Source organism: Chinchilla lanigera, unplaced genomic scaffold (genome assembly GCF_000276665.1).
Source record: "Chinchilla lanigera isolate Chin_1 unplaced genomic scaffold, ChiLan1.0 scaffold00020, whole genome shotgun sequence".
NCBI lineage: Eukaryota > Metazoa > Chordata > Mammalia > Rodentia > Chinchillidae > Chinchilla > Chinchilla lanigera.
This window is the reverse complement of record NW_004955421.1, coordinates 8,775,980-8,799,560: the sequence shown is the minus strand read 5'-3', so window position 1 is coordinate 8,799,560 and position 23,581 is coordinate 8,775,980. Positions and strand designations below refer to the sequence as shown.

The 23,581-nt window shown below is 42.5% G+C and overlaps 1 protein-coding gene across 7 annotated transcripts in view; it reads left to right on the top strand.

The window, feature by feature from the left end:
- LOC102003352 (inositol 1,4,5-trisphosphate receptor type 1) overlaps nt 1–23,581 on the top strand; it is a gene marked incomplete in the record, with an annotated part of 324,788 nt that overhangs the window by 128,491 nt on the left and 172,716 nt on the right. For 4 of the 7 annotated variants that reach the window (XM_013513714.1, XM_013513712.1, XM_013513709.1 and 1 more), the window contains 8 exon segments: nt 1,446–1,532; nt 4,692–4,850; nt 6,793–6,891; nt 7,999–8,082; nt 8,200–8,346; nt 14,344–14,439; nt 15,774–15,818; nt 19,692–19,849. In XM_013513714.1, coding sequence (XP_013369168.1) covers nt 1,446–1,532; nt 4,692–4,850; nt 6,793–6,891; nt 7,999–8,082; nt 8,200–8,346; nt 14,344–14,439; nt 15,774–15,818; nt 19,692–19,849 — 875 coding nt within the window. 7 annotated transcript variants of the gene reach the window in all.

The window sequence follows — 23,581 nt, the reverse complement described above, 5'->3', positions numbered from 1 at the left end:
GGTAGAGCACTTGCCTAGCATGTGTGAGGCTCTGGGTTCTATCCCAGCACCACCCATCCCCTAAATTACTGAATATTTAACGATGTCTCTGGCATGTGTTTTCACTAATCTTCGTAGTAGCCCTGAAAGGCTTGTACTGTCTCCATTTTGTGATGAGAATACTGAATGAGGGTTGGTGAGATTAAGTGACCTGAACTAGAGTGGAAAGTTCGTACACAGGAGACCCAGGCCCAGGCCGGAAGGACCCTGTGAAGATGAAGACGTACCACCTGGGAAAGGGGAAGCATTTTGCTTCATTGAAAGCAGACACTCTACGAGGATACTGGAAATGCTTCTGAAGTGCATTATTGGTCATCAGGATTTTCCCTTCCATCAGGTTCCAGGCGGGACATACTCCTGGTCTAGGATTGGAAGACAGGGATTGGAACAACAGTCTGCTGGTTGCCTAGGAGTCAGTGAGCTCCCCGTTAGTGGTAGTGTGATGGGTGACAGTGCAAAGTGGCATAGGTGAATTAATAAAAGATTTTCTGATGCCGTTCCCAGCAGGCTGTTCCAGAATTCTCTGGTCAGCGTTGCCATGTTTTCTAGGTTGCCAGATTTGGGCTGGTAATGTTTCCCAGCCTCCTTTGTAACTCTACAAATTTGGAACTAACCCAAATGTGGATTTGAGTATTATCTTTGCCACTTAGTAAATGTACAATTAAACGATAAACTTATGAAGTAAAATTTCAAATGTACACAAAAGTAGAGAAAATAGCTAAACAAGATTTTGTGGTTTGTAATGTCATTATCAGTTAGTTATATCAAGCTGCTTAATGTGTCAGTTTTTTAAAAAACTGAGATGATAATCTTTGCTTCAAGGAACTACTGTGAAAGTTAATTGAGTTATACTTAATATCTAATAGTAACAACTAACAATCCACATATGTTACATGACCAGGCACCATGCATTGTGAGTTCTTTGAGGTGTAGGTTCCATTTTTATTCTCATTTTACAAAGAGGAAATAGGCTCACACATGTTAAAGAACAGGCTCAAGGTCACAAAACCACAAACCAACAAAACCGGCCTTTAAATCCAGTCTTGTTTTACTCTCAAACCTTAAAGAGGAATTTTATGAATCATAAAAGGATATGCAAATTCCCTTCTTCCCTGACTCTAGTTTCTTTAAAAACATGGAAGATTTTGGCCAGTCTGTCTCTAAAGAAAATGTACGTGAACTCTGTAAATAAGAAAAAACTTATTTCCAAGTATCCAGAAGAGCCAACAAAGCAAAGTGGAGTGGATTGGCTTTGTCGTCCTTTGGCTCTTTTCTCGTAGCCTCAGGGTGTACTTAGAGTTCTGCTTATTTTTGTGGTTCTTGTGTTCACTGGTGACATTTGCTTTGCATTGCTGCAGAGGAATATAACGTTCCTCTGTGTGACCAGTCTTCTTCTCACTGTACAGCACGCTGCAGACTTGGAAAAGAAGCAGAATGAGACAGAAAACAGAAAATTGCTGGGAACCGTAATCCAGTACGGCAATGTGATCCAGGTAAGTCAAGGGACCTCTTCTCTTCTGGAGCTGAAGCATGACGAAGAATGAAACAGAAAGCAAACACATGACACAGGGTTTGAATTCCTTTGCAGCATGACTCCATGGGAACAGCCAATTTATTACCAAAAAACAAAACAAAAAAAAAGCGCACCAAACCCAAACCTGTTTGTTGTTATATGTGATGAAGCCTTGGGCTGTTCAGTTGGTTCATCTCTTGGTGTGAGAGTCTCCTTGCTCTGCCTGTAGCTGATAATTTATGTCTAAATATTTCAAGCAGGAAGCTTCCTACCTTAAAACAATCCTATTTATTACAGCTTTGCTTTAACTTACATTGTTTGAAGGTTCTTGCTATGTGGTGAAAATTGGCTTCCTTGTAACTTGAATCTTCTGTTCAAGAACTGTTCACCAGAGACAATAAGAACGATTTTATACCTTTAGAACTTTTTTACTTTTATACTTTTAGTGCCATTTTGATACATTTCATATTAATAGAGTATTTAATGCTTATGCAACAGCTTCCACAGAAGATTCCAGTTTTGCAGAAAACTGTGAGGAAGCCTGTTGCCCAGGCACCTTCTCCATTTGCCCAGTTACCAGACCCCCTTTGAACCAAGCACAAAGAGTATCTACCAGCTTTTGAGCAGCCGTCTCATGTGGCTATTTGATTTCACTATGCCCCTTTTTGAAAGGTGGTTTTTGCTATGTACACTTTACTCACTCCAAAGTACTTTCTTCTCATTTTTAGGGTGGTTAGCTAGAGAGTGGCACTAATCAGGAAGATGGAAAAACTGCTTAAATATGGTAAAAGCAACCTTTTGGGTTTGCATGGGTTTACACGAGAACTTTAGAATAGCAAAAGCAGCTCCTAAAAGCTTTTTGAGGAGTAGGTTCTGCTGGTCCTCCTGATACAGAGGAGAGAAACTCCCAACCTGAAAGATATCTGGGACGAGTTCGTGTTTTCTAAAATCAAAGAATGAATTTTAGGAACAACGGAGGTTAGGAGCAGAATATATTTATTGAAGGAAAGAAAGCTTCTGTCCAAGAGAGAGACAGAGGAGACCCGAATGGGTTGCCAAGGACCCCGCCTTTCCTAGGGATTTTATAGAGCAAAAACCACAAGGTGAGTCATGTCCAAGGTGGGGGGAAAAATGGAAAATTGTAAGGTGGGCATGAGATGGTACAAAACTATGGTCAACCAATAAGATTGCAAGCGTACTTGCTCAGTTAAAATTGATTATATCAGGATCAAATAGGGAAGCTAGTCATGTAGCCAGCGGACAAGAAAACACAACAGGGGCTTTTCCTATAGGGGTTGAGTTAGTGACTCTTCCTGGCTTTCTCATGGTGATAGAGACCTACTTAGAATATCAATCCCTGATGTTTATCCTTAAGGAGGTGCGTGTGTGCATTTGTTTTATCCTTTGTCTTGAGGTCTTGCCCCCAGCTGGAGGTGTCTACCCACCCCCCCCACTTGCAAGGTATCCCATCTTCCACACTGGCTCCTTCTAGGGCCTGGCGCTGTCTGACTGCCTATAATATTTTTATCTAACTCATGTCCTGTCAACTGAGAATGGATACAAGGGCCCAGGTGGGATCAAAGTTCAGTGTCAACTCCTGTAATCCCAGGTCGCTGGGGGACTGAGCCAAGAAGGTCGCAAATTGCCAAGCTTGGATGATTTCGTGACTTAGACCCTTTCTCAAAATAGAAACTAAAGAAGAGCTGGGAACATAACTCGGTACACAAATCCTGGGTTCAGTACCAAGTACCAGGCGGACACAGTTCCAAGTCAGCTTTATTACTGAGTGAGGCAAGTTCCCTGGGACCTAGAGCACAAGACTCCCTGATTTGGTTAGGCCAGAGAGAATATGGCTTGAGGTGCAGAGGTGCCTAGGGGCTAAGGACAGCAACTCCTAGGTGTACTCTAATCAGGTTTTGTAATTCACTGTGATTTGGGGGAAGAAATCTTGCCATGTCTCAGTTTTCACAAGAAGATGATACACTGGTATCTGCATCTGCTTCCTGTGATGGTTGAAAGGTGCTTAGGACAGAATAAGCTGTAAATATTTAAAACAAATCATAGCTTTATTACTTCCCCCAAGCTGTCCACATGTAGGTGATGCTGGTTTATAAACCACTTGAGTCCAGAGCCTGGAAGACCAGAGGCCACTCATCCAGGGGCAATGAGGGCTTGGAGGGACATTGTCTTCCCCATGTTTATCATGGCCAGAGATTTTCTGGGGCTCATGAATCAGACAAGTTACTCCTCCCTCTCAGTAGCCCTGTTAGAATATTTGGGGACCTCTTAAGGTTGTTGTAGAAACTGTATCTGTTAACATGTAAGCAGAAGGATTTTGGCATTTGGCAGTGGAGTTCCAAGCTGATCCTTCCATTACTCCAGGGACTGGGCAGTGTTTCATGTTCTTTTCAATTTTCTCTTATAACCTGTTGACCTGGGAAGCCTTAGTGAACTCTTCCTGGACTAAACTGATTATCAGACAAGCTGTTTCCTGTCTATATCTTCAGTCTTGCCATCCCCTTTATGTATCATTATCAGAGAATCAAGAATCAAATGCTTGAATCATCCTAAGTAGAAGTCTACAACCACCATATTCTTCTCAGTGAAATGGTAATCCCCTAAAAGGGTTGCCTTTTAAATTAAATTTGTGTGTGTGTGTGTGTGTGTGGCACTGGGGATTGAACTCAGGGCCTTGTGCATGCTAGGCAAGCACTCTACCACTGAGCTACATTGCCAGCCCTCAGACTTGTTTACTGTGATCAGAATTGCCCCGCTTAGCTCCACCTCCGCGTGAGGTTGTGTTCCAAATGCGGTTCCTTAGCCTCTTGCACAGGGTTGGAACGCTCCCCACCGACAGATGGCAGATGACGGATAGTACAGTTGACCTGAGCAATATCCATCTTGCCCAAGGCTATGTTGAGAAGAAACATTTTTTCTTTTATTTTGCCCTCTATTTCTGCACTGTTTACTGTTTGTTCTTTTTTTCACTCACAGCCTTAGGCACTTTGAGATTTTTCTAACTTCACAAACATCTTTGTTTTGGGAGGAATGTTTGATACATGTTTTATCTGACGAAGAGAAATAGTAGAAAATTCTGAGATGTACTGACACTCACTGTATTCTCTTTGTGGGTTTTTAGCTTCTGCATTTGAAAAGTAATAAATACCTAACTGTGAATAAGAGGCTCCCAGCTCTGCTGGAGAAGAATGCCATGAGAGTGACCTTGGACGAGGCTGGAAATGAAGGGTCTTGGTTTTACATTCAGCCATTCTACAAGCTGCGATCCATTGGAGACAGCGTAAGTGCAGATTCGCAGCCTGGAGACTGCTCCTTGCCCTGCTTCCCTCCATCGCTGATTGTGAGACTCCACCAGGAGAAGTTTAGAGTTAAATGAGTGGCGTATCCTGCATGAAGAGATCCAAATCGCTATGGAAACTAGTGTTTGGGAAACAAGGAAATGTGGAGAGAAGTGTGACCTAAATGAAGTGGCTAAGTTTTTCTAACTGGGCCTCTGAAACGAAAAATCCTAGGAACATCCGTTACCTCAGTAATTTTACCACAAAAACAGCCATCCCATCTTAATGTCCTGGGGAGACACCCTGTCATTTCAGATCCATTACTGGAATAAAAATGCCTGTCTGTTTTGGAAATAAAGTTGGTAAAAGATGGAGGATGGAAAGACATAGCTATACCAGCCAAAGAGAGCAGATTTTAGGATTCATCTGACTTGTTTCTATGGGTGGGCCGCAGGCTCACCATCTCATTCAGCAGTTACAGCTGGTCTGAGCTGGCCCTGTCCTGATGGTATTTTAGAATGTAAAGCCACAGGAATCCTTTTCAGTGTGACTTAGAACAGTTCCTATATTTGTTAGTTAAATTAGTTGGCCATTATGTGGTACATACTTAATGAATATATTTGAATGCTATCAGTTATGTTCTTGACTTTGTTAAGGTTCTAACGTAGTTGCTTTTTACTAAAAAGAAATTTGAACCTTAAACAGCACAAAGGGTTTGACCTTTTTTTTTGAGATAGGGTCTCAATATGCGGTTAAGGCTGGTCTTGAACTAACTATGTAGCCTAGAATTCAAGGTGGTAGCAAGCCTCTGCCTCAGCCTCCCAAGTACGGGATTACAGGCGTGTGTTACCAAACCCAGCAATTGTGACTTTTTTTTAGTAGTGCCATTTAAGTTTGCACACTTCGAGCAGTTGAGATATGTTTGTGTGTTTGTGTACATTGTATTATTTAATACAGAGCAGACCACTGCCCCACAGCTGGTGTGCAGTGAATACTGATCCTTAGATGAGAATAGGAAAGCAAGCCCAGGTTTTATCACAGGGGTAGATTTACCGAGTGAACTCATACTCATTAGGAGTTAGAGACGTTGAAGTTGTATATGCTCCCCAAATGTATCAAAGTGAAACTAGTTGGGTTTTATGTCTTAGGAAATCATCTCCCCTGCCCTTCCTCCCCTCGCCCCCCGTAATAAAAAGCAGATGTGAATGGTTCTCAATTTCACTCTCACCAATGCTTTTGCTTTTCTGTTCTTTAATCTGTCTAGCCATGACTTAGTTGAATAGATGTCTTGAATAGTTAACGTTATAGAATCGTGCTTTTCAAACCAGTGGTACTGACCCAATCATAGTTCAGGAAATCAGCTTAGTGGCCTGCAGCATCATTTTAGAAAGCAGATAGAATAGATAGTAGCAGGCTGTATTCCACATGACAGTAAGTACTGTTGGTGGGGAGTGCCGTTTGCTTCGGATTATATATATGTACGCATTGCTGAACATATGGATGCTATACGTATGGAGTTAGTAAATGGATGGAGTAAGTGTATTTCTTGTGTATGTCATAGTCACAAAAGTATGAAGAACATTGTTTCAGAAACTATGGCTTCATTCTTTAAAGAGAAAAAGTTAGTATCCTATTTTCCCTAAAATTTATTTGAGTGTATTTGTACAAATGTCTATACAGAATGTTACAAAGATTAAGAATTTTTTTCTAATTACTCTGGCTTGACTTAGAAAATACTGCATAACGGATGACAGTTGGGCACCAAAATGCCTTCTCAACCGGAGCCGCAGCCGCGCGAGTTGGGCTTTCCAGGCTGTGCTGCATGCGCTGCGTCCCTCCGGTCAGATGGGCCTGGCTCAGTACCGCACCCGCGGCTCCTCCCGGCGCGGCCCAGTCTCCACTTCGATCTGCTCTGTGAAAAGCTGTTGCCCCTTGTTTTTCCAGGTGGTCATAGGTGACAAAGTCGTGCTGAACCCTGTCAATGCCGGCCAGCCCCTGCATGCCAGCAGCCATCAGCTGGTGGACAACCCTGGCTGCAACGAGGTGAGGAAAGTCAAGTCATGGTTTACGGGTGGGATGGGGCTACAGGAGCAGCCCTTCCTCGACCCAAAGCATGTGTGCACTGACGTTGACTTTAGCAGTGACTTGGGGCACTGGGCCCGTTTTGCAGGTGAAAAAACTGAGGCTGTCACATGAGTGTGCAGTTCAGTGCAGTAGGTGGTGGGTGGGAGCTTGTAGCTACCCCTCTGCTCAGACTGCTTGCATGACTGAGGGATTGTTTTCTATTGTGTAAAGTCTGAAGGCCCCTTTTATCAACTGTTTTCTAGCCATAGGGACTTTCTCTAATTTATTTTCCTAAAAGAAGTTGCCTTTTCTACATTCTTAAGAAAGGGTCCATCAGAGAACATGAACAACCCTGGGAGAGCACCTTCCTTTTGGCTATACATCTGCTTAGCCTCTACATTGGCAGTTTAGGACCCAAGATAGTAACTTGCTTTTGACATGATCATTTGCCTAATGGCTAAGGATACAAGCTCTAGAGTGAGACAGATGTGGACGCAAAGCTCAAGTCTGCCAATGCCCAGCTCTGCAACCATAGGCTTAGTTGCCTAATCTCCCTGTACATCATTGGACCTGTTAAAATTATTCCTGTCTTTTAGGGTGTTGCTGAGGGTGAAATGAGATGGTGTGAGGGTGCAGCTCAGAGACTGGCACATGTATAGTGAACAAATAAGGCTTCTGTTTATGCTGATTATTAATATTGCACATGTATGCACTAGGCTCACTTCCTGCCTTTGTAGTACATTTATTTTGTAAGTACCTGCACTTGTTTCCCTTTGGCCTTCACTGTTTTGGCTGCGCAGAACAAGAGACTTAGGAGTAAAGGAAAACAGCTTCCAGAAGGGCGGGAAGCCTGGTGCCTTCAGTTGTGCTTGGAGTGAGTAGTGAAGGGTGCAAATGCACCCTACCTGAGCACCTTTAACTGGGCGATTGACTTCACAGGTGCTGTGTTCTCCGCGGCGTCAGGCTTCAGGTATCTGTGCTGAAGCACAGCCGGGCTTCTGGGGCTGCAGTGAGGCGTTCTGGGGCTCGATGACACCGTTGTTGTGTCAGAAGTATGTGAAGGAATGACTCTGGGTTGTTTTCTAGGTCAATTCCGTCAACTGCAACACAAGCTGGAAAATAGTTCTCTTCATGAAATGGAGTGATAACAAAGATGACATTTTAAAGGGGGTGAGTTTGATCTTTATGGGCTTGGTGGCTTTTTGGTACTTGGCTTTTCTTGGGGTAGCAGTTTAGTGTTCTTTTCAAACTCATTTTTCTTTAATTTCTTCTTGTGCTGACCCTCAGGGCGACGTCGTGAGGCTGTTCCACGCTGAGCAGGAGAAGTTTCTCACCTGCGACGAGCACAGGAAGAAGCAGCATGTCTTTCTGAGGACAACCGGGCGGCAGTCAGCTACATCTGCCACCAGCTCCAAAGCCTTATGGGAGGTGGAGGTAGGGAGGGGCGAGGGAGCAGGGACGAGGCACCCGGGGTTTATGGGATGTAGCCCCTCCACAGATATGTTCATAGATCATGCTCAGGTCCTTATTCCCACTTCACTGCAAAACTGACTTAGTGAATATGTGCCCCGGGATGTATCAGAAGGATGCCGCGTGTTCTTACGAGGGACATACCTACTTTGTGAGCAAACTCAGACCAAATGAGAGTTTCTCTCTCTGCCTCAATACAGTAATTTTTTCATTGTTTGTTCCCTTGCTTATTTGTGTGCCACAGCCATTATTCAGTGAGATCTCTCCCCGACATAGGTGGTTTCTACATTGATGATGGGCCACAAATGAAAAGATAATTCAATGGAGTACTGCTCAGCCATAAAGAAGTATAGATTTGAGTCATTTGTAGGAAAATGGATGGATCTTCGAACGAGAATGCCAACTGAAATAAATCAGACACAGGTTGAATATTGCGTGGCTCCTCTAATAGGAGAGACCCAAAATATGAATAATTTAAAGAACAAAATTAAAGAGAAATGGTAGGAAACAGGGAGGTATACACTGTCGAGATGGGGAGAGCACCTGGAGAAGGAGAGAGAGGGGAAGATGGCTGGTGAGAGAAAAGGGAGGAAAATGATCAAGGGGCAGTGTGTGTACGTGCCACATATGCCAGGTGAACATGACTACTGTGCATTGCAAACATGCACCAATACAAAATAAAGGGAAAAGGAAAACATACGCACCCAGGTAACTGGCACTGAGGCTGGAAGGTCAGGGCTGTTCTGCATGCTCTAGAGGTCTTGCTAAGGAAGACAAGCTTATTGGGGCAGTAGTATCTGAGCCCTTGCTTCCTGGATGGTCTGAAGTTCAGAAGGAAGCGAGGACTGGAGGAGGTTGCTTCATGTCAGAGAAGGGCCTGGAATTGGAACTAGGAGACAACCACAGGATAAAACTCAGTAACTCTGTTTGGGAGTATAGGCCGCTCGTGAGAAATTAAACAGTGAGTATTATTGGAGCCCAGAACCTGAAGGGCCTTATATCCAGTCTCTAGGGAGTTGGAATTTACTTAACAGGCAGGAGAGAAGTGTGGAAAGGTGTGTTGAGTAAGGAAGAAACATGATTCTGTCCATAGCATACAGTTCTCTGGAAGAGGGACTAGCCTGCAGGGAGGTAGAACTCGCCCTGCTCTTCTTCTCTGTGTAAGTGCTTCTTTGAATATGTACGTTTCCTTTCTCCACCCGCCTCCTCTCTCCCCTTTACCTGGCCTCAGCTGTTTTTACTGAAATCTGGCCCACACACAGTACTGTGCCCACGTCATAAGTAGATAAGTTCAAGCATTTTTACATATATCCCTTCAGCCATGGAGCCAGTGTAGCACTCACATCGAGAAGATCAGGGTTCTTTCTAGCCCGTATTCCCCTTACCCGGTTTGGTTTTTTTTCTCCATAAATTAGCATTGCCTATTCTTGAACTTTATATAAATGGAATGAAGCTGTTCAGTCTTGTGGTTTGGTTTGCATGTATCGAATAGTTCATTCCTTTATATTGCTGCATAGTATTCTACTCTGTAGATATTCCACAACTTGTTATCCTGTTCAACCGGGGATGAACATGGAGTTGTTCCTGATTTTTGGCTGTTATAAATCTGCTAGGGATGTTTGTGTGCAGGTTTATGTATGGACACATACTTTCATATCTCTTGGCTAAATACTTAGAAGTAGAATAGCTTGATCATGTGGTACATGTATATTTAACTATATAAGAAATTGCCAAACTATTTTCTAAAGTGATTAGAACATTTCACATTTCTTCCAGAAATGTATGGAAATTCCAGTTCTTTCATATCTTAACTGACAGTTGTTATGATCACTCTTTCTAATGTCAGTCATTTAAATTGATACGTAGTGAAATCTCATGTGGTTTTGGTTTGCTTCTGCCTTATAGCAAATGATGGTGAACATTTTTTTCTTGAGTTCCTTTGGCCATCTGTATGTCTTCGATAGTGAACATTTGTTAATATGTTCTGCCTGTTTTAAAATCTCACCATTCTTTTAACACTGATGTGGAAAGAACCAGGTTTATCTTGGCCATTGTGTAGAAGAGTTGCTACAAGTTGTCATGATATAAAGGAATTTACATAACATTTTTTGTTAAGTTCCACTCTATCCATTTTCCTATGCCTTCTTTCCACATTTGAGTATTTACTTTTTTATTAAATGTCCACGTCTGTGATGCAGTGACACTATCAATCCTATTATGCCATGTTATAAGCTCTTTGAGATCTGTAACTTTGTCTCAAACTTCGTAATTGATCACCAATGACCCCACTGTTCTACCAGAGTTTTTTGTGTTAAAAACAATTTCTCAGAACTGCTTTTTATGTGTAATGTATGTATTCGTACAGAAGGAGAGGGAGAAGGAGAGAGGTGATTTTCATGGTGTTTGAAACTAGTAAATACAAACTTAAGGAAAAATTGAAAATCAAGAAAATGAGGAAAGGGGCAAATGATTGTTTTACCAACTTAATATACTACTTCCATTGAACCATTTTTCTATGGAAATATTTTTGCATACTTGACATTGTTTTATAAATCATTTTGCACCTTAATTTCACTTGCAAGGAAAAGATGCATAAATGTCAGAACCCTACAGAAGTCCTCGTAGCTAACTTTAGTGCCATAAAAGCAGGAACTGTGTGTTGTTCACTCAAAACTGATTGAAATAAATAATCAATAATCTGTGGGTAATTTAATTTAAAAATCCATTTCGCAGTACTTTCTATTTCTTATTTTCTTCTTTGAAGAAACAGCCAATTATTACTTCATTAGGGATTTTTTTCTTTCCCCCTGAATTTCCTAGGAAAACATTTAAAGTCTTTCTTTAAATTTTTTTTCTCTTCAGATTCTCAAAATTTAGGTACCATTTCAAAATAAAAGAAGGCAGTCAGTACCATGTATTTTATGTTCTTAATAATGATCTAGAGTTTTCATTATATAGTACATCTTTAGCTTACTGACACCCTGCTTTACATAATACTGTGAAGTTAGTCCTTTATAATAGTTCATTTCTAGTCTCCCCTTTTATGTTATTATCATACATTTTTCTACACATGCTGTGAGCCCCATTGTGCATTTTTATTTACTTTTTGTTTAAGAAGTCGCTAACATTTTAAAGACATGTAAATATGAGAGCACAGGGGTCTTTACATTCACCCATGTAGTTATCATTCAGACCTCTGCATTCCTTTCTGTAGACCCAGATTTTCATGGAGTGTCATTTCTCGTAGTGTAGATCTGTGATGGACAAATTCTCTCCACCCTTCTTTGTGTGAAAATATCTTTATTGTGCCTTCATTTGAAAAGTGTGTTTATTTTCCTTTTAAAAATTTAATAGCTTTATTGAAATGCAATTCAGTACTACATGGTTCACACATTTAAAATGTAGAATTCAGTGGGTTTTAGTAGGTTCATAGAGTTGTGCATCCGTTACCACATAACGTTTAGAACATTTTCATCATCCCCAAAGAAACTCTGTAGCTGTTAACAGTCACCGTCCCATTTCCCTGTAAAATTTCCCCGGACCCCATTGCCCTTGGCACCTAATCTACCTTCGGTGTCTATGGCTTTGTCTATGCTGGATATTTCATGTGATTGGAATCCTATGGCATGTGGTCTTTTGTTTTTGACTTCTTTTAGTTAGGAGAATGTGTTAGTCTACTTCGGGCTACTATAACAAAATACTATAAGCTAGGTGGCTTTTAAACATCAAAAATTTGTTTCTGATGAGTCTGGAGCCTGAAAGTTCAAGATCAAGGCCTCAGCAGTTCGTCTGGTGAATGCCTGCCGCCTGGTTCATCTGTTACGTCCTCACAGAGCCGAAAGAGGGCAGCTTTGTGGAGTCTGTCATAGAAGGGGACCAATCCTGTTCATGAGGGCTCCACCCCCCTGAGCTAATCGCCTTCCAAAAATCTCACCTTTTACATCCCTTTGGAGGACAGGTTTCAAGTGTGATTTTGGGGGAACCCCAACATTCAGACCATAGCAAATGATGTTTTCAGAGCTCACCCCTGTTGCCACGGGTATCAGCACTTCATTATTTTCTTTCCACATAACGGATGTACCATATTTTATTTATTGACCTATCATTTGATATAACTTAGGTAATTTCTGCTCTTTGGCTCTTGGGAAGAGTACTGCTCTGAACATTTATGTGCACTTGTTGGGCCAGGTACATTTCAGGTCTCTTGGGGGCAGAATTATGGGCATATGCCTCCCTCTGTGTTTACCCTTCTGAGGAGCTGCCAGGCCCGCTTCACCATGTTACATTCCTGCTAGCAGCAAACTGATTCTCGTTTCTCTATGTGGCCTCCAGTTCTGAAGGATATTTTTGCTGAATGTAGGTTTCTAGATAAATAGGTTTTTTCTCTGTGTGCCTTCTAAATTTTCATGCATTGAATTGGCTTTTTTTGTTAGACGTGAGTTTATCAACTTTTTAAAAATCTTTACTGCCCACGTCTCCTTTCCATTCCTCAGTTGCTTTAATTTTTTTTAAATTTCTGGCTAAAGTGACTCTATGGTGTGAATTGGGGTGTGTGTGTGTGTTTAACTTGCTGGAGTGCCTTAAATTCCTTGAGTCTGTGGGTATGTATCAAAATGAGAATTTGTCATGCCCCCCCCCCCACTGGTGTAAGCTGGACATTTAATACTGTCTGACTAAATTTGTGGGTCACCTTTGCCTGGTCACTTGAGTGTCTAATAGTTTTATGCTTTGTTGAACATTGGAATACTACTTTATTAGATGTCTGGAATTTGTTTTTCCTTTAGAGAGTAGTGAGAGTTTTCTTTCTGTCAGTCAGGCGAGTCAGTTTGGTTCTTTGGAGGCTTATTCTCCTGCTGTATTAGGTCGGAGTAGAGTAGTCTTTGGGGGCTGCGTTAGTCCTACATCTCAGCAGGCTCCAGTGTGTTCCACAGGATCTCTTCGCTTTGCCTTGTCAAGTCAGGACATTTCCCAGCACTCTGTGAGCTTGGGGGCTGAGCTGTCAGCTTCCTTCCCTTTCCCTTTCCTTGCCTCTTTCTTTCTCTTCTGGGGCTTGAATGCAGGCACCTGACACTGACCTATACCCTCAGCCTCCTTGTTGGGTCTTACCTGCCCTTGTGGGTCTTCCTTATACACACACAGTTTAATATTCGGCCACAAACTGGAAGGAGGCCTCTGTACAGATCTCTGGAGCTTTTTCTACCTCTAGCTCCATTGTCTCCGTAGTCTCCCTAAACTTGGATCCGTCTCCTTAACTCCAGTACCCTAAACTTGGTTTCTCCCTTACTGTGCCGCAGTCCAAAGAGGCCCTTCAGACAGAAAACCAGAGAGACTACAGAGCTCACCTTATTTTTCCCCATATTCTCAGGGGTGACTTGTGTAGTGTCTGTTGCTGAACAGACATTTCATGTATTTTATCTAGTTTTCTACTTTCCTGTGGTAATTTCATGTATTTTGGGCAGCATCATAATTGTTTATAGCACTAGCTGCAGTGCCAGTTGCAGTAACATGACTAGAAGCTGAAGTTACATTTATTTTTGGGATAAATTGTCCCAGAGGCTTTTAGTTTCACATGCTGGAGCTTGGGCCTGAGTGTGTGTTTTAGCACATGAATGTACGAAAGTCTGTCATGAAATTCCTTGTTCTGAATTGTACATTTTGCACGTGAATTTCCGAATCTTATCTTCAGTTTTGTTAGTATTAAGGCAAAAAAGCTGAAAGCCATGGAATTTCTTACTTCAGCCATCACATGTTAGCTAGGAGACTCTGTTCCTTCTCTGGAGAACATTATTCCAATACGTTAATCCTTAAAGTTCAGATGTATGTGACACTTGCCATGAGTTTGTTGGAAGATAAGATTTTTTTCAGCTTGATTGTATCAGTCCTGTGTTTCGTCAGGTACAGTGTCATCCTAATATGGGTTGACATTTCTTTGGCTCCTGTTAACCAGTCTTCCTCTTGCAGGTAGTGCAGCATGACCCGTGTCGGGGTGGAGCAGGGTACTGGAACAGCCTCTTCCGTTTCAAGCACCTGGCCACGGGCCACTACTTAGCAGCAGAGGTAAGTAGCAGCCCTGCGGTGTTCTTAAGGCTGACACCTTCCTCATCTGTAGCCACTCGGGAGGTGGAGGCTCAGACAAATGCTCCATCACTTTGCTTTCCCTTCTGCTTTTTTGTTTTCTTCTGTCTCATTTCCCTAAAGAGACAAAAATGGCTAGCACATTTTAGGACTGGGGTTTTGGTCAGGATGTGGGGAGAGAGTAGGTTGACGATACTCACGTAGGATTTCAGGCTGCTCTGTTTTGCTCTTGCGTGCCGTTCTCCTCACATCCTGTCCACCAACCCCACTCCTAACACGAGTGACCGAGGATTGGCTGTAGTGGATCCCTGGTACGTAAAGTCAGACTTGTTCTGACTTTAAAATGCGTAAAGAAGTAGACAGTTTCATAAAGAAGTCTTGATTCCTGCACGCCTCAGTGAAATAGACAGGGGTTTATCTTTTACTTGTAAGGCTGCCAGAAATCAAAGAAATTTCCTTTACCTAAAATGTCTAAGAAGGGCTTTTGAGGAAAGGAAAGATCCGGTGCTGAAGGACCCGAGAAGTTTACCTTCTAATTTTTGTATTAAATTAAGGAGCTACCCTACTGTGTGACAGATGTTGAATGTTACTTTGATCTGCTGGAAGATGTGTGATGCGCATGCAGATCAGATTCTCATCAAAGGACCGCTCCTGATGTCTGGAACCACCAGTGAGGCTGCTCCGGGGCTCCCAGGGGTTGTGTGGGTGCCAGCACTGCTCCTGCCACTGACTTGAGGAAGATGAATCTAAGTGTGCACCCCCTTTGAGGTTCTGGATACTTACAGAGCTATGAGTTTGAAATAGTTAACAACCAAATATTAAGAAGTCTTAAGTTAAAATTGAAAATGGAGCCCAAGGGAGTTAGACCCAGTGAGTCAGCTGGGTGAAACCTTGATTCCGTGGTTTGCTAAAGACGAATGGTGCTTGCATTATCTCTCATGTTTTGAGGCACATGTAGCTCTTGCTAAAGATTTAATGTTTGTATTTTATTTTAACTAGACGTGATCAGTATTATCCATGAGTGTGTATTGGTCTTTTATTTATCTGAGGTTTTTCACTTTTGCTTTGCTGGTGAATTCATTGTGTTTTCCTTGTCTATTCTTGAGAGCTGTCTCTTGGTGACTGGTGGATTGTCTCCTGTATGTTGCATCTGTGTGATGTGTGTTATTGTGGCATGCTGGTTTCGTGAACAGAGGGAAGGGACACGTTCTTAGATGTCCAAGGATAGCTGCAGGCATGGAAGTCTCCTGCAGATGGGTCCCGGTCCTTAAGAAAGCAATGGATGTTTTAATTTCCTAATGATTCTTTTTCATCAGGTAGACCCTGACTTTGAGGAAGAATGCCTGGAGTTTCAGCCCTCAGTAAGTATGGGCAAGAGCCTTCTTGTCTTTGTTTGCCAGGGTAAGGCCAAATGGTCTGGAGCCCCACTTAAGAAACTATCACTGTGGCCATTGAGTGCTGGGGAAGGGGAAACTGTAGGTTGCTTTCAAAGAAGGTCTTGTCCTCTTATGACCGGCTTGGTCCAAGGGACTGTTGGTCTGATGATGTGTCACTGTGTCAGTCACGAGTCTCTGCCTTTGAGTTTAAGAAGTACATGGACCTTTTAGAGTCTTTCTAGGCTGGAGAAAGTGCTGGTGCATGTGGAAGTTGGCCTTTTAAAAGCAGTTGCACAGTTGTCTTACTGATGTTGACCTGAAGCAGTGACTCATTTCATTTTTCTGTGGAAGTAGCATGAGTCCTGTTGTACCTACTGTCTGAGACAGCCAACTGTCTAAGCCTCTGTTCTCAGGTAAAGTCAGAGACAGGCTTTGGGGTATAACGTGATTTGGAATTGTCATGCACGATGGATTTGTCTTTGGAGACTCTAATGTCAAATCCTGCTAATACGTAGACACTTGGAGTTTAGGTGTCTACAGTGTGGGTTGACGAAGGCAGTGGTAATGTTTCATAGAAATCAGTAAACAGTTCTCTTGTGGAGTGCTTGATTCTGAGCTAGGATTCAAAAACCAACCAACCCACCAACTGAACGAACAGTTGCTGCCCTGACTGGCATGTGTGTCCACGTGGTGATCTCAGGGGTATTTCTTTTCCTGGCAAAATTCAGAAAAATTGGTGGCACTTTGCATGTTAATGGAGTTGAGGTGGAGATATTAAAAATGGAATTGTGGAAAATGTTGTGCATTCTGCATTAGTAGTTAACTTAGTTTATAGAATGCTGGCTTTGAAAGAAACTCAGAGGAGTGTAGCGGTGAGTCTGTGGGTTGCTGGGGGTTTCTCCCTTCATTGCTTCCTGATGGAGCCCCCAAAGTTCCCTTCCTTCTTTACGTGCTGTCACCCTCAGCTGGGAGGCCCCTGGAAAGCTTACCCTCCACTGTTAATCTGGCATAGAAAGCACTGGCCCAGCTTTCTGCCTGTGTGAAAGGAAATCCACTGTGAGCCCGCTCTGCGTAGCAAGCACCCCTGTGTGTTCACCTGGGATACTGTGCCTGTGGAGGGCCTTTTATTTCTTGTCCTTGCACATTTCTTGACTCCCTTTGTGTGACTTGGATACAGAGGCCTCCCTCCACATTGTCTAGAGTAACAGAACGTGTCTGCTGTTAGGGAAGCCACAGCTTCTTTCAGTGAGAGCTGATGTCCAGGTGAACCTTGGGTGCTAGGGGACACAGGCCATTCTCCTGGACTTCCTGTATGAGTGAACCCTGGTATTTGCAGGGTAGGAGGATGATAGTGATCACAAGCAAGGAGGAGGAGAGCAGGACAGTCCTGGTATAAACACCGGACTCATCACTTCTAAGCTGTATGAACCTGAAGAAGTCACTTACCCTCTCTGAGCCTCAATTTCCCCTCATGTACATGTGACACTTTTAGACTTGTACACATCAGTAGCATTTTTAGTGCCTTTATATCCACTAGTTCATCTGGGCCACACAGCTCCTACATGGAATGAGTTAGGACAGTTTTCAAGATCTTCACTGACTGAGGAGGAAGCAGCCATTGTGAGTGGTCCTGGCTCTTCACTGTACTGAGGTCTCTGGGAGTTCAGTGTTTTTTCTCCATCTCATGCTTCTCCATGCCAGGGAGGCAGGATGTGCCAGCAGGCTGGGGTGCAGCTCTAGATAGTGTTGGTGGGGCTGCTAGACAGTTCCCTTGGTCTGTGAACCAGTTGCAGGAGAGCAGTGTATGTAGACGAGTCTCACCTCTCACCAGTGGGCTGACTGCACAGCTTTGGCTTCTGTGAGCAAAGTGTTAGCATCGGGAGGGTCATGCATACTTCACCCTCTCTACCTGGCACTTTGGATGGAAAAACTAACATTGTATAAATTTGAGTGTGGAAGCATCTCTTTTGCCCTGCTCACAGTTCCCTGAGACTGGTAGTCAGTGCTTGTGGGTTTTGCCTCATACTTCTCTCAGCTTTGTGACATTTATTGTGAATTCAGTGGCACCCTCAGTTCATTTGCTTGATCTCAGAAAGAGAACAGTGACATCCCGAGGCTTGCTCTCCTCTGCTGGCCTTTTGCACATGTGCCTTTCTTCCCACTAGGTGGCAAACGACGACTGCACACTGAAATGTGAGAGCTCTTTCTCAGGTTTCCAGACACAGTGGCTTAATGCAATTGCAGTTTTCCTCTAGAACTGCCAGGCTCTCTGAAATGTCTCCACCAGCCTGTAGCTGAGCCAGGTGTCTCCAGTCATGATCTGGTCAGACTTTATTTTCGAAGTGGTGTGAGGAGCACTTTGCAGGTAACAGTAGTTAGGAAAGGGTAGATGTTCTAAGTTCTTTCTCGTTAATTGAAGGGGTGCAGGGGTCTTCTGTTCCATCTGGCTAACTTACTTAAAGGATAGAGAGGAAAAAGGATTGAGGGCTTATTTAGGTAGAGGTACAGTTAATTAGAGGAGAAAGTTTGGGTGTGAGGGACAGAGACTTTAGATACCAAAGAACTTTTTCACTTAAGAAAATTTTTTTTGGAGATAGTTTCACTGTGATGCCCAGTCTGATCTTGCCCTCCTGAGGTCAAGTGATGCTCCTGCTGCATCGTCCTGAGTAGCTGGGCTGACAGGTGTGCACTACCATGCCTAGCGGAAAGAACTGTTCTTGTTTTTTAAATAGAAGTAGAAGCTACTGATGAACTGATGAAGCTTGTGCTTCTAGATCTCAGGTCCCATGAAGTTAAATTCTCTCATGTTTGCTCCTTTGCCTTTGATTGGGCATCTTTTTCTTGATTCTTTTGTCTTCCTGGGGTAGTCTGCCACCTGCTTGGAGAGGAGACAGAGCTTCAGCCTGAAAAAACTAGGTAAGGCCAAGGAGAGTGGGGTCCTCCTGGTAGATGCAGGTGGATGTTGCCATCTTGTAGGCTTGTTAAACCTTAGAAATGAGCCCATGTGCAGTCACCATGCTGAGAGAGAGAGAGAGAGGGAGAGAAAGAAAGAAAGAAAGAAAGAAAGAAAGAAAGAAAGAAAGAAAGAAAGAGAAAGAAAGAAAGAAAGGGATACTATAAAGCCTATGCCCCCAGGCTAATGTTGCTCTTTAAATCCCTTTAGGCATGTGGGCTTTGGAGCTGAGACACTTAACACTTTCTAGGGGAAGCTTTTGGCACTGTTCATCAGCCTTCTCTGTAAGAGATTTTCTTCTGTCTTATCCAAATCCTCATGTAGCAAGAGAAGCCTTTCCCCTGTGTTGTCATTAGTAGCCCTCTTAATTAATTACGCTTGTTTTTTTCAGAGCTAGGCTGACTTCTTGGTTATGTATGTGTATCCATTGGCCATACTGGGATTGCTGCTTATGAGCATTTGGATACAGGTTTATTGTATTTTATTTGTTTTCCTGGGAAGTAGCTGTACGATATTGTTGATAGACAACTGTCACTGTAGACTAATACAACTATATATAACCAATTCCACAGGATGTTTCCTCAGTCTCCGTCCCTCTCCCCCAGCTACTGCAGATGGATGTAGCACTGTGAAGGCCTTGATCACTGCTAGCACTCTTTCCGTGGACATCTCTTATTGCTGACATTGCTGCAACATTTTTATTGCAACATAAGGAAGTAGAGAGCAAATATTTTTGGCTCAGGGGCTGATGATCACCTTTTAATGCTGTTCTGCAATCGGTCATTGCCTGCCAACTGCTGACATCCACTATTGTTCTTCCTTGGTTCCTGAGGATTGTGCAATGATTGTGGTGAGCGACGGGCCTGGCGTATAGAATTCCTGACTTGATCACTTTTCACCCTCAGGTGGACCCTGATCAGGATGCATCTCGAAGCCGCTTGCGTGGAAATGCCCAAGAAAAGATGGTGTACTCCCTGGTCTCTGTGCCTGAGGGCAATGACATCTCCTCCATTTTTGAGCTAGACCCCACCACTCTCCGTGGAGGTGACAGCCTTGTCCCAAGGTATCCTTTCAAAGCTGTTTATCACAGGGCATCAGGGCAGGTCTTTTTGGTCTGGTCCTGTTTCTTGGAATTCAAATCATTATTGCCTTTTTTCTCCGAGCTTTTATAAAGGATTTAATAAAGTGTTTGGACTTACTGTTCAATATGGTATCTGATTTTTGTATGTTTTATCAGTGGTGAGTACTTGATAGTTTGATAAAAAGTGCTACACTGGATTTAGGTACACATAACTGCTCAGTATTTCTCTATATTTACTCTCTTTTTTTCTACAAACCCAGAAGAACCTGGGTAATCCCTTGGTCAATTAAATAAACAATTGAAAAAAATGGAAAATGAAATAACTGAAATTCACTGTGTGCACAGTAAATTTTATTGAAGGTATTGAGATGTTGAGAAGTTAGATCCATATTCTGTGGTCATGTTACTTTATTTAACTCTCGGTTTTGTTGTGTAAGAATGTATTTTTCAAGAACTAATCAGAACAGAAACTTACTCTTAGGAAAGTCAACATTATTAGTAATGGCTAATATTTACTGAGTGCTAAATACATAACAGGCATAATGCTAAACATTTAACTTGCATTATGTAATTTTATCATCGCAGGAAATCCTGTGAGATAATTATTGACCCTTTATAGGTAAACACATTGAGACTCAGAGAGTTTAAGCAACTTATCACCGGTCTGATATCCCTGTGGTAGAACCCAAAACCATAAGTTCCTAAGACAGATAGGGGTGTTTGGGCAATCCTAACTCTTCCACCACAGAGTGTGTTGGCTGGCAGAAGTGGTGTTTGGAGATTTAGGTACACACTGGTGTTTGGAGATTGCGTACGAGGCCCTTCTCACTGGCGTTACTGTGTGTTTCATTATTTGTATACACATTGCCGCTCTCCTGGTCGGCCTGAGTGGGGCTGTGATAATCGCCGCTTGGGTGCGCTTGGAATTTGAGTAGAACCTTATCTTGTGCTGGGTGTTGTTTCCGTCCCTCTCAGTGTTCAGGGTAAGGTGCTGCCCACAAGGGGGAGGTGGTGCCGTTACAAGGCAAGAAGGCCTTTCAGTCAGAGGATCAGGAATTCTTAAGTTCTGCTTGGTAGCTAACTGCCTGAGAATCTGAGGAAAGAGAGAGACGTTTTCCCAGAAAATCCCACATGTACACAGCTTCGTCTTCTCCAGGTCTGGAACCCTTTGTTTCAGTGCCTAAAGAAAACAAATTCTTACTGAGCTATAATTCATATTCCCTAGGACTTATTATATGTAAAGCATTCAGTTTGGGGGGTTTTAATAGATTAGCAAAGTTGGGCAAACTCTCACCACAATGAGTTTTAGAAGATTTTAATCAGTACAAGGGGAAACACCATACCCATTAGCGGTCACTCTCATTTTCCCACACCCTGCTGCCAGCCCCAGACTGATGTACTTTCTGTCTCTATGTGTTGGCCTGTTCTGGACATTTTCTATAAATGGAATCACATATTATGTGAGCTTTCATGACTGGTTTCTTTGATTTAGCGTTGTTTTAAAAATTCTCCCATGTTGTAGCATATATTATTACTTTATTCTTACACAATATTCCATTGTATGGGTAATACTTCCTTTTATGGATAATATATCCATTTATTAGTGGATGACAATTTGAGTCTATTATGAGTAACGCTACCAAGAAAAGGTGGTGTACTCCCTGGTCTCTGTGCCTGAGGGCAATGACCTCTCCTCCATTTTCGAGCTCGACCCCACCACTCTCCGTGGAGGTGACAGCCTTGTTCCAAGGTATCCTTTCAAAATTGTTTATCACAGGGCATCAGGGCAGGTCTTTTTGGTCTTTGGTTTAGCATTTCTACCTAGGAGTGGAATTGTTGGGTCACATGATAATTCTGTGTTTAACCTTTTGAGGAACTACTGGCTTGCTTCTCAAAGTAGAGGCCCCATTTTAGACTCCTGCCAGCAGCATATAAGGGTTCTAGTTTTTCTGTTTTTCTCCAGCGGTTGTCTTTTTTTATTTGAGGTATCCTAGTTAATGTGAAGCGACAGCTGATTGTGGATTTATATGTATAACACATTTGCTTTATCCATTCATCTGCTTTAAATTTCTTACTTAAATTGCCCGATCCAAGCTCATAAACATCTATGGTAATATTTTCTTCTAAGAATTTTACAATTTTCCTTCTTCACACTTAAGTCTTTGATTCATTTTGAGCTCTTTCAAAATGGTTTGAGGTCGGGTATATTGCTTTTTAATAGATTTTTTTCCCTTGACCGCCCTCTTATTACCTAGGTAGGTATGGGTCTGTGTAAGGACCCTAACTGTATTTCCATTTAAGTGACTTTCCATTTGTTTTTCCTCAGTTCTGAAAGTTACTTAGTTTTTCTTTTGAAACAAGGGAATGACACTTGGATATGTTAAGTGTTCAAATTTGGTAGAGTAGAAAAGAACAGAAGCATGTGCTTTAAAATACTGTCACTGTTTCATCAGAGCCTCCTTCATGAACCTTTTCCTTTGAAAATGAAGGAATGAGGAGCTGAATGGCTCTGTTGCTCAGTGGATTGGAAATCCCTCTGCTCCTGTGGGAAGGGAAGGTTGAAGTTTTTGAGGCAGCTGGCTAAGTGGCACTGGCCGGTTTTTGTGCCTTACTTTTGTTATTCTCTCCATCCATTACTATTTCCTTGTTGGCAAACTTTTCTTGTGACCAGGTGTCCCGAGTTAGACCGATTCTAAATTCAGAAAGAAGCAAGGGAAGCCTTATGTTCGGCTGGTGGAAGAAGGGTCTGGTATGGTCTATCAGTGTGTTTACTTAGGGTCTCGGGTATATCTTCATTCATTCTTGCTCTTGGCCACCAAACTCAGCCTGAAGAGAACAGGGCCAGTGATACACTGATCATGTGAAATGACAAAAGACTGGAAGAGTAATATATTAATTTCTCTGCATCTTACAGTTGTACTCAATTTTGCTTGCTTAAAATTAGAAAGTATATGGTTAGATACATAAACATCTGTGAAATATTATGAGCAAAGGCATTTTTTGTGTTAATTCCTGGCTTAAAAGATTCCTTTGCACCAAAGTAAAATGGATAATGGCCAACCCTGGATATACTACAGAAGATAATAAAATCACGGTATGCATAGGAGAGATGCATTAAATGAACACTGGGAGAACATCCAGCCCATTGGCTCTTTTCTGCATGTCTTTTTTTTTCTCTGCTTTTTGAGACAGGGCCTCATTCTTAATTCAGCCTAGTCTTAAACTCCCTTTGTAGCCAGGCTAGCCTCACAGCGATCCTCCTGCCTCAGCCTCCTGAGTTCTGGGTTCACAGGTGTGTGCCACCATGCCCAGCTTGTGCTTGTCTTGATATAGTGGCATTTGAGTTGTGGGTTGGAAATGCAACTTCAAAGGAATTTATAGAATTCCATTTGTGTTTTAAATGAAATTTGACATAGATATTATAGAATTAATCATCCAACCAAAAGCTAAGCTCTGGGTTTTGATTATGCTTTGTAAATATGGGAAGTGAATCCAAGTCATCAATCGAAATACAAATCTCTTTGTTATATGTCTTGTTCATGTTGTTTAATTTATATTTATTCTTGTCAAAGTGTGTATCACTAGAGTTGCTGTCATTGGGCCTTGACTATAATGTCCATTTCCTCTCTCTGCTCTTGTCTTGCCAAAGGTGAGAGGCCCAGCTCTAGTCAAAAACTTCCCTGACTCTGCGTCCTCTGTGACTGTCTCCTAACT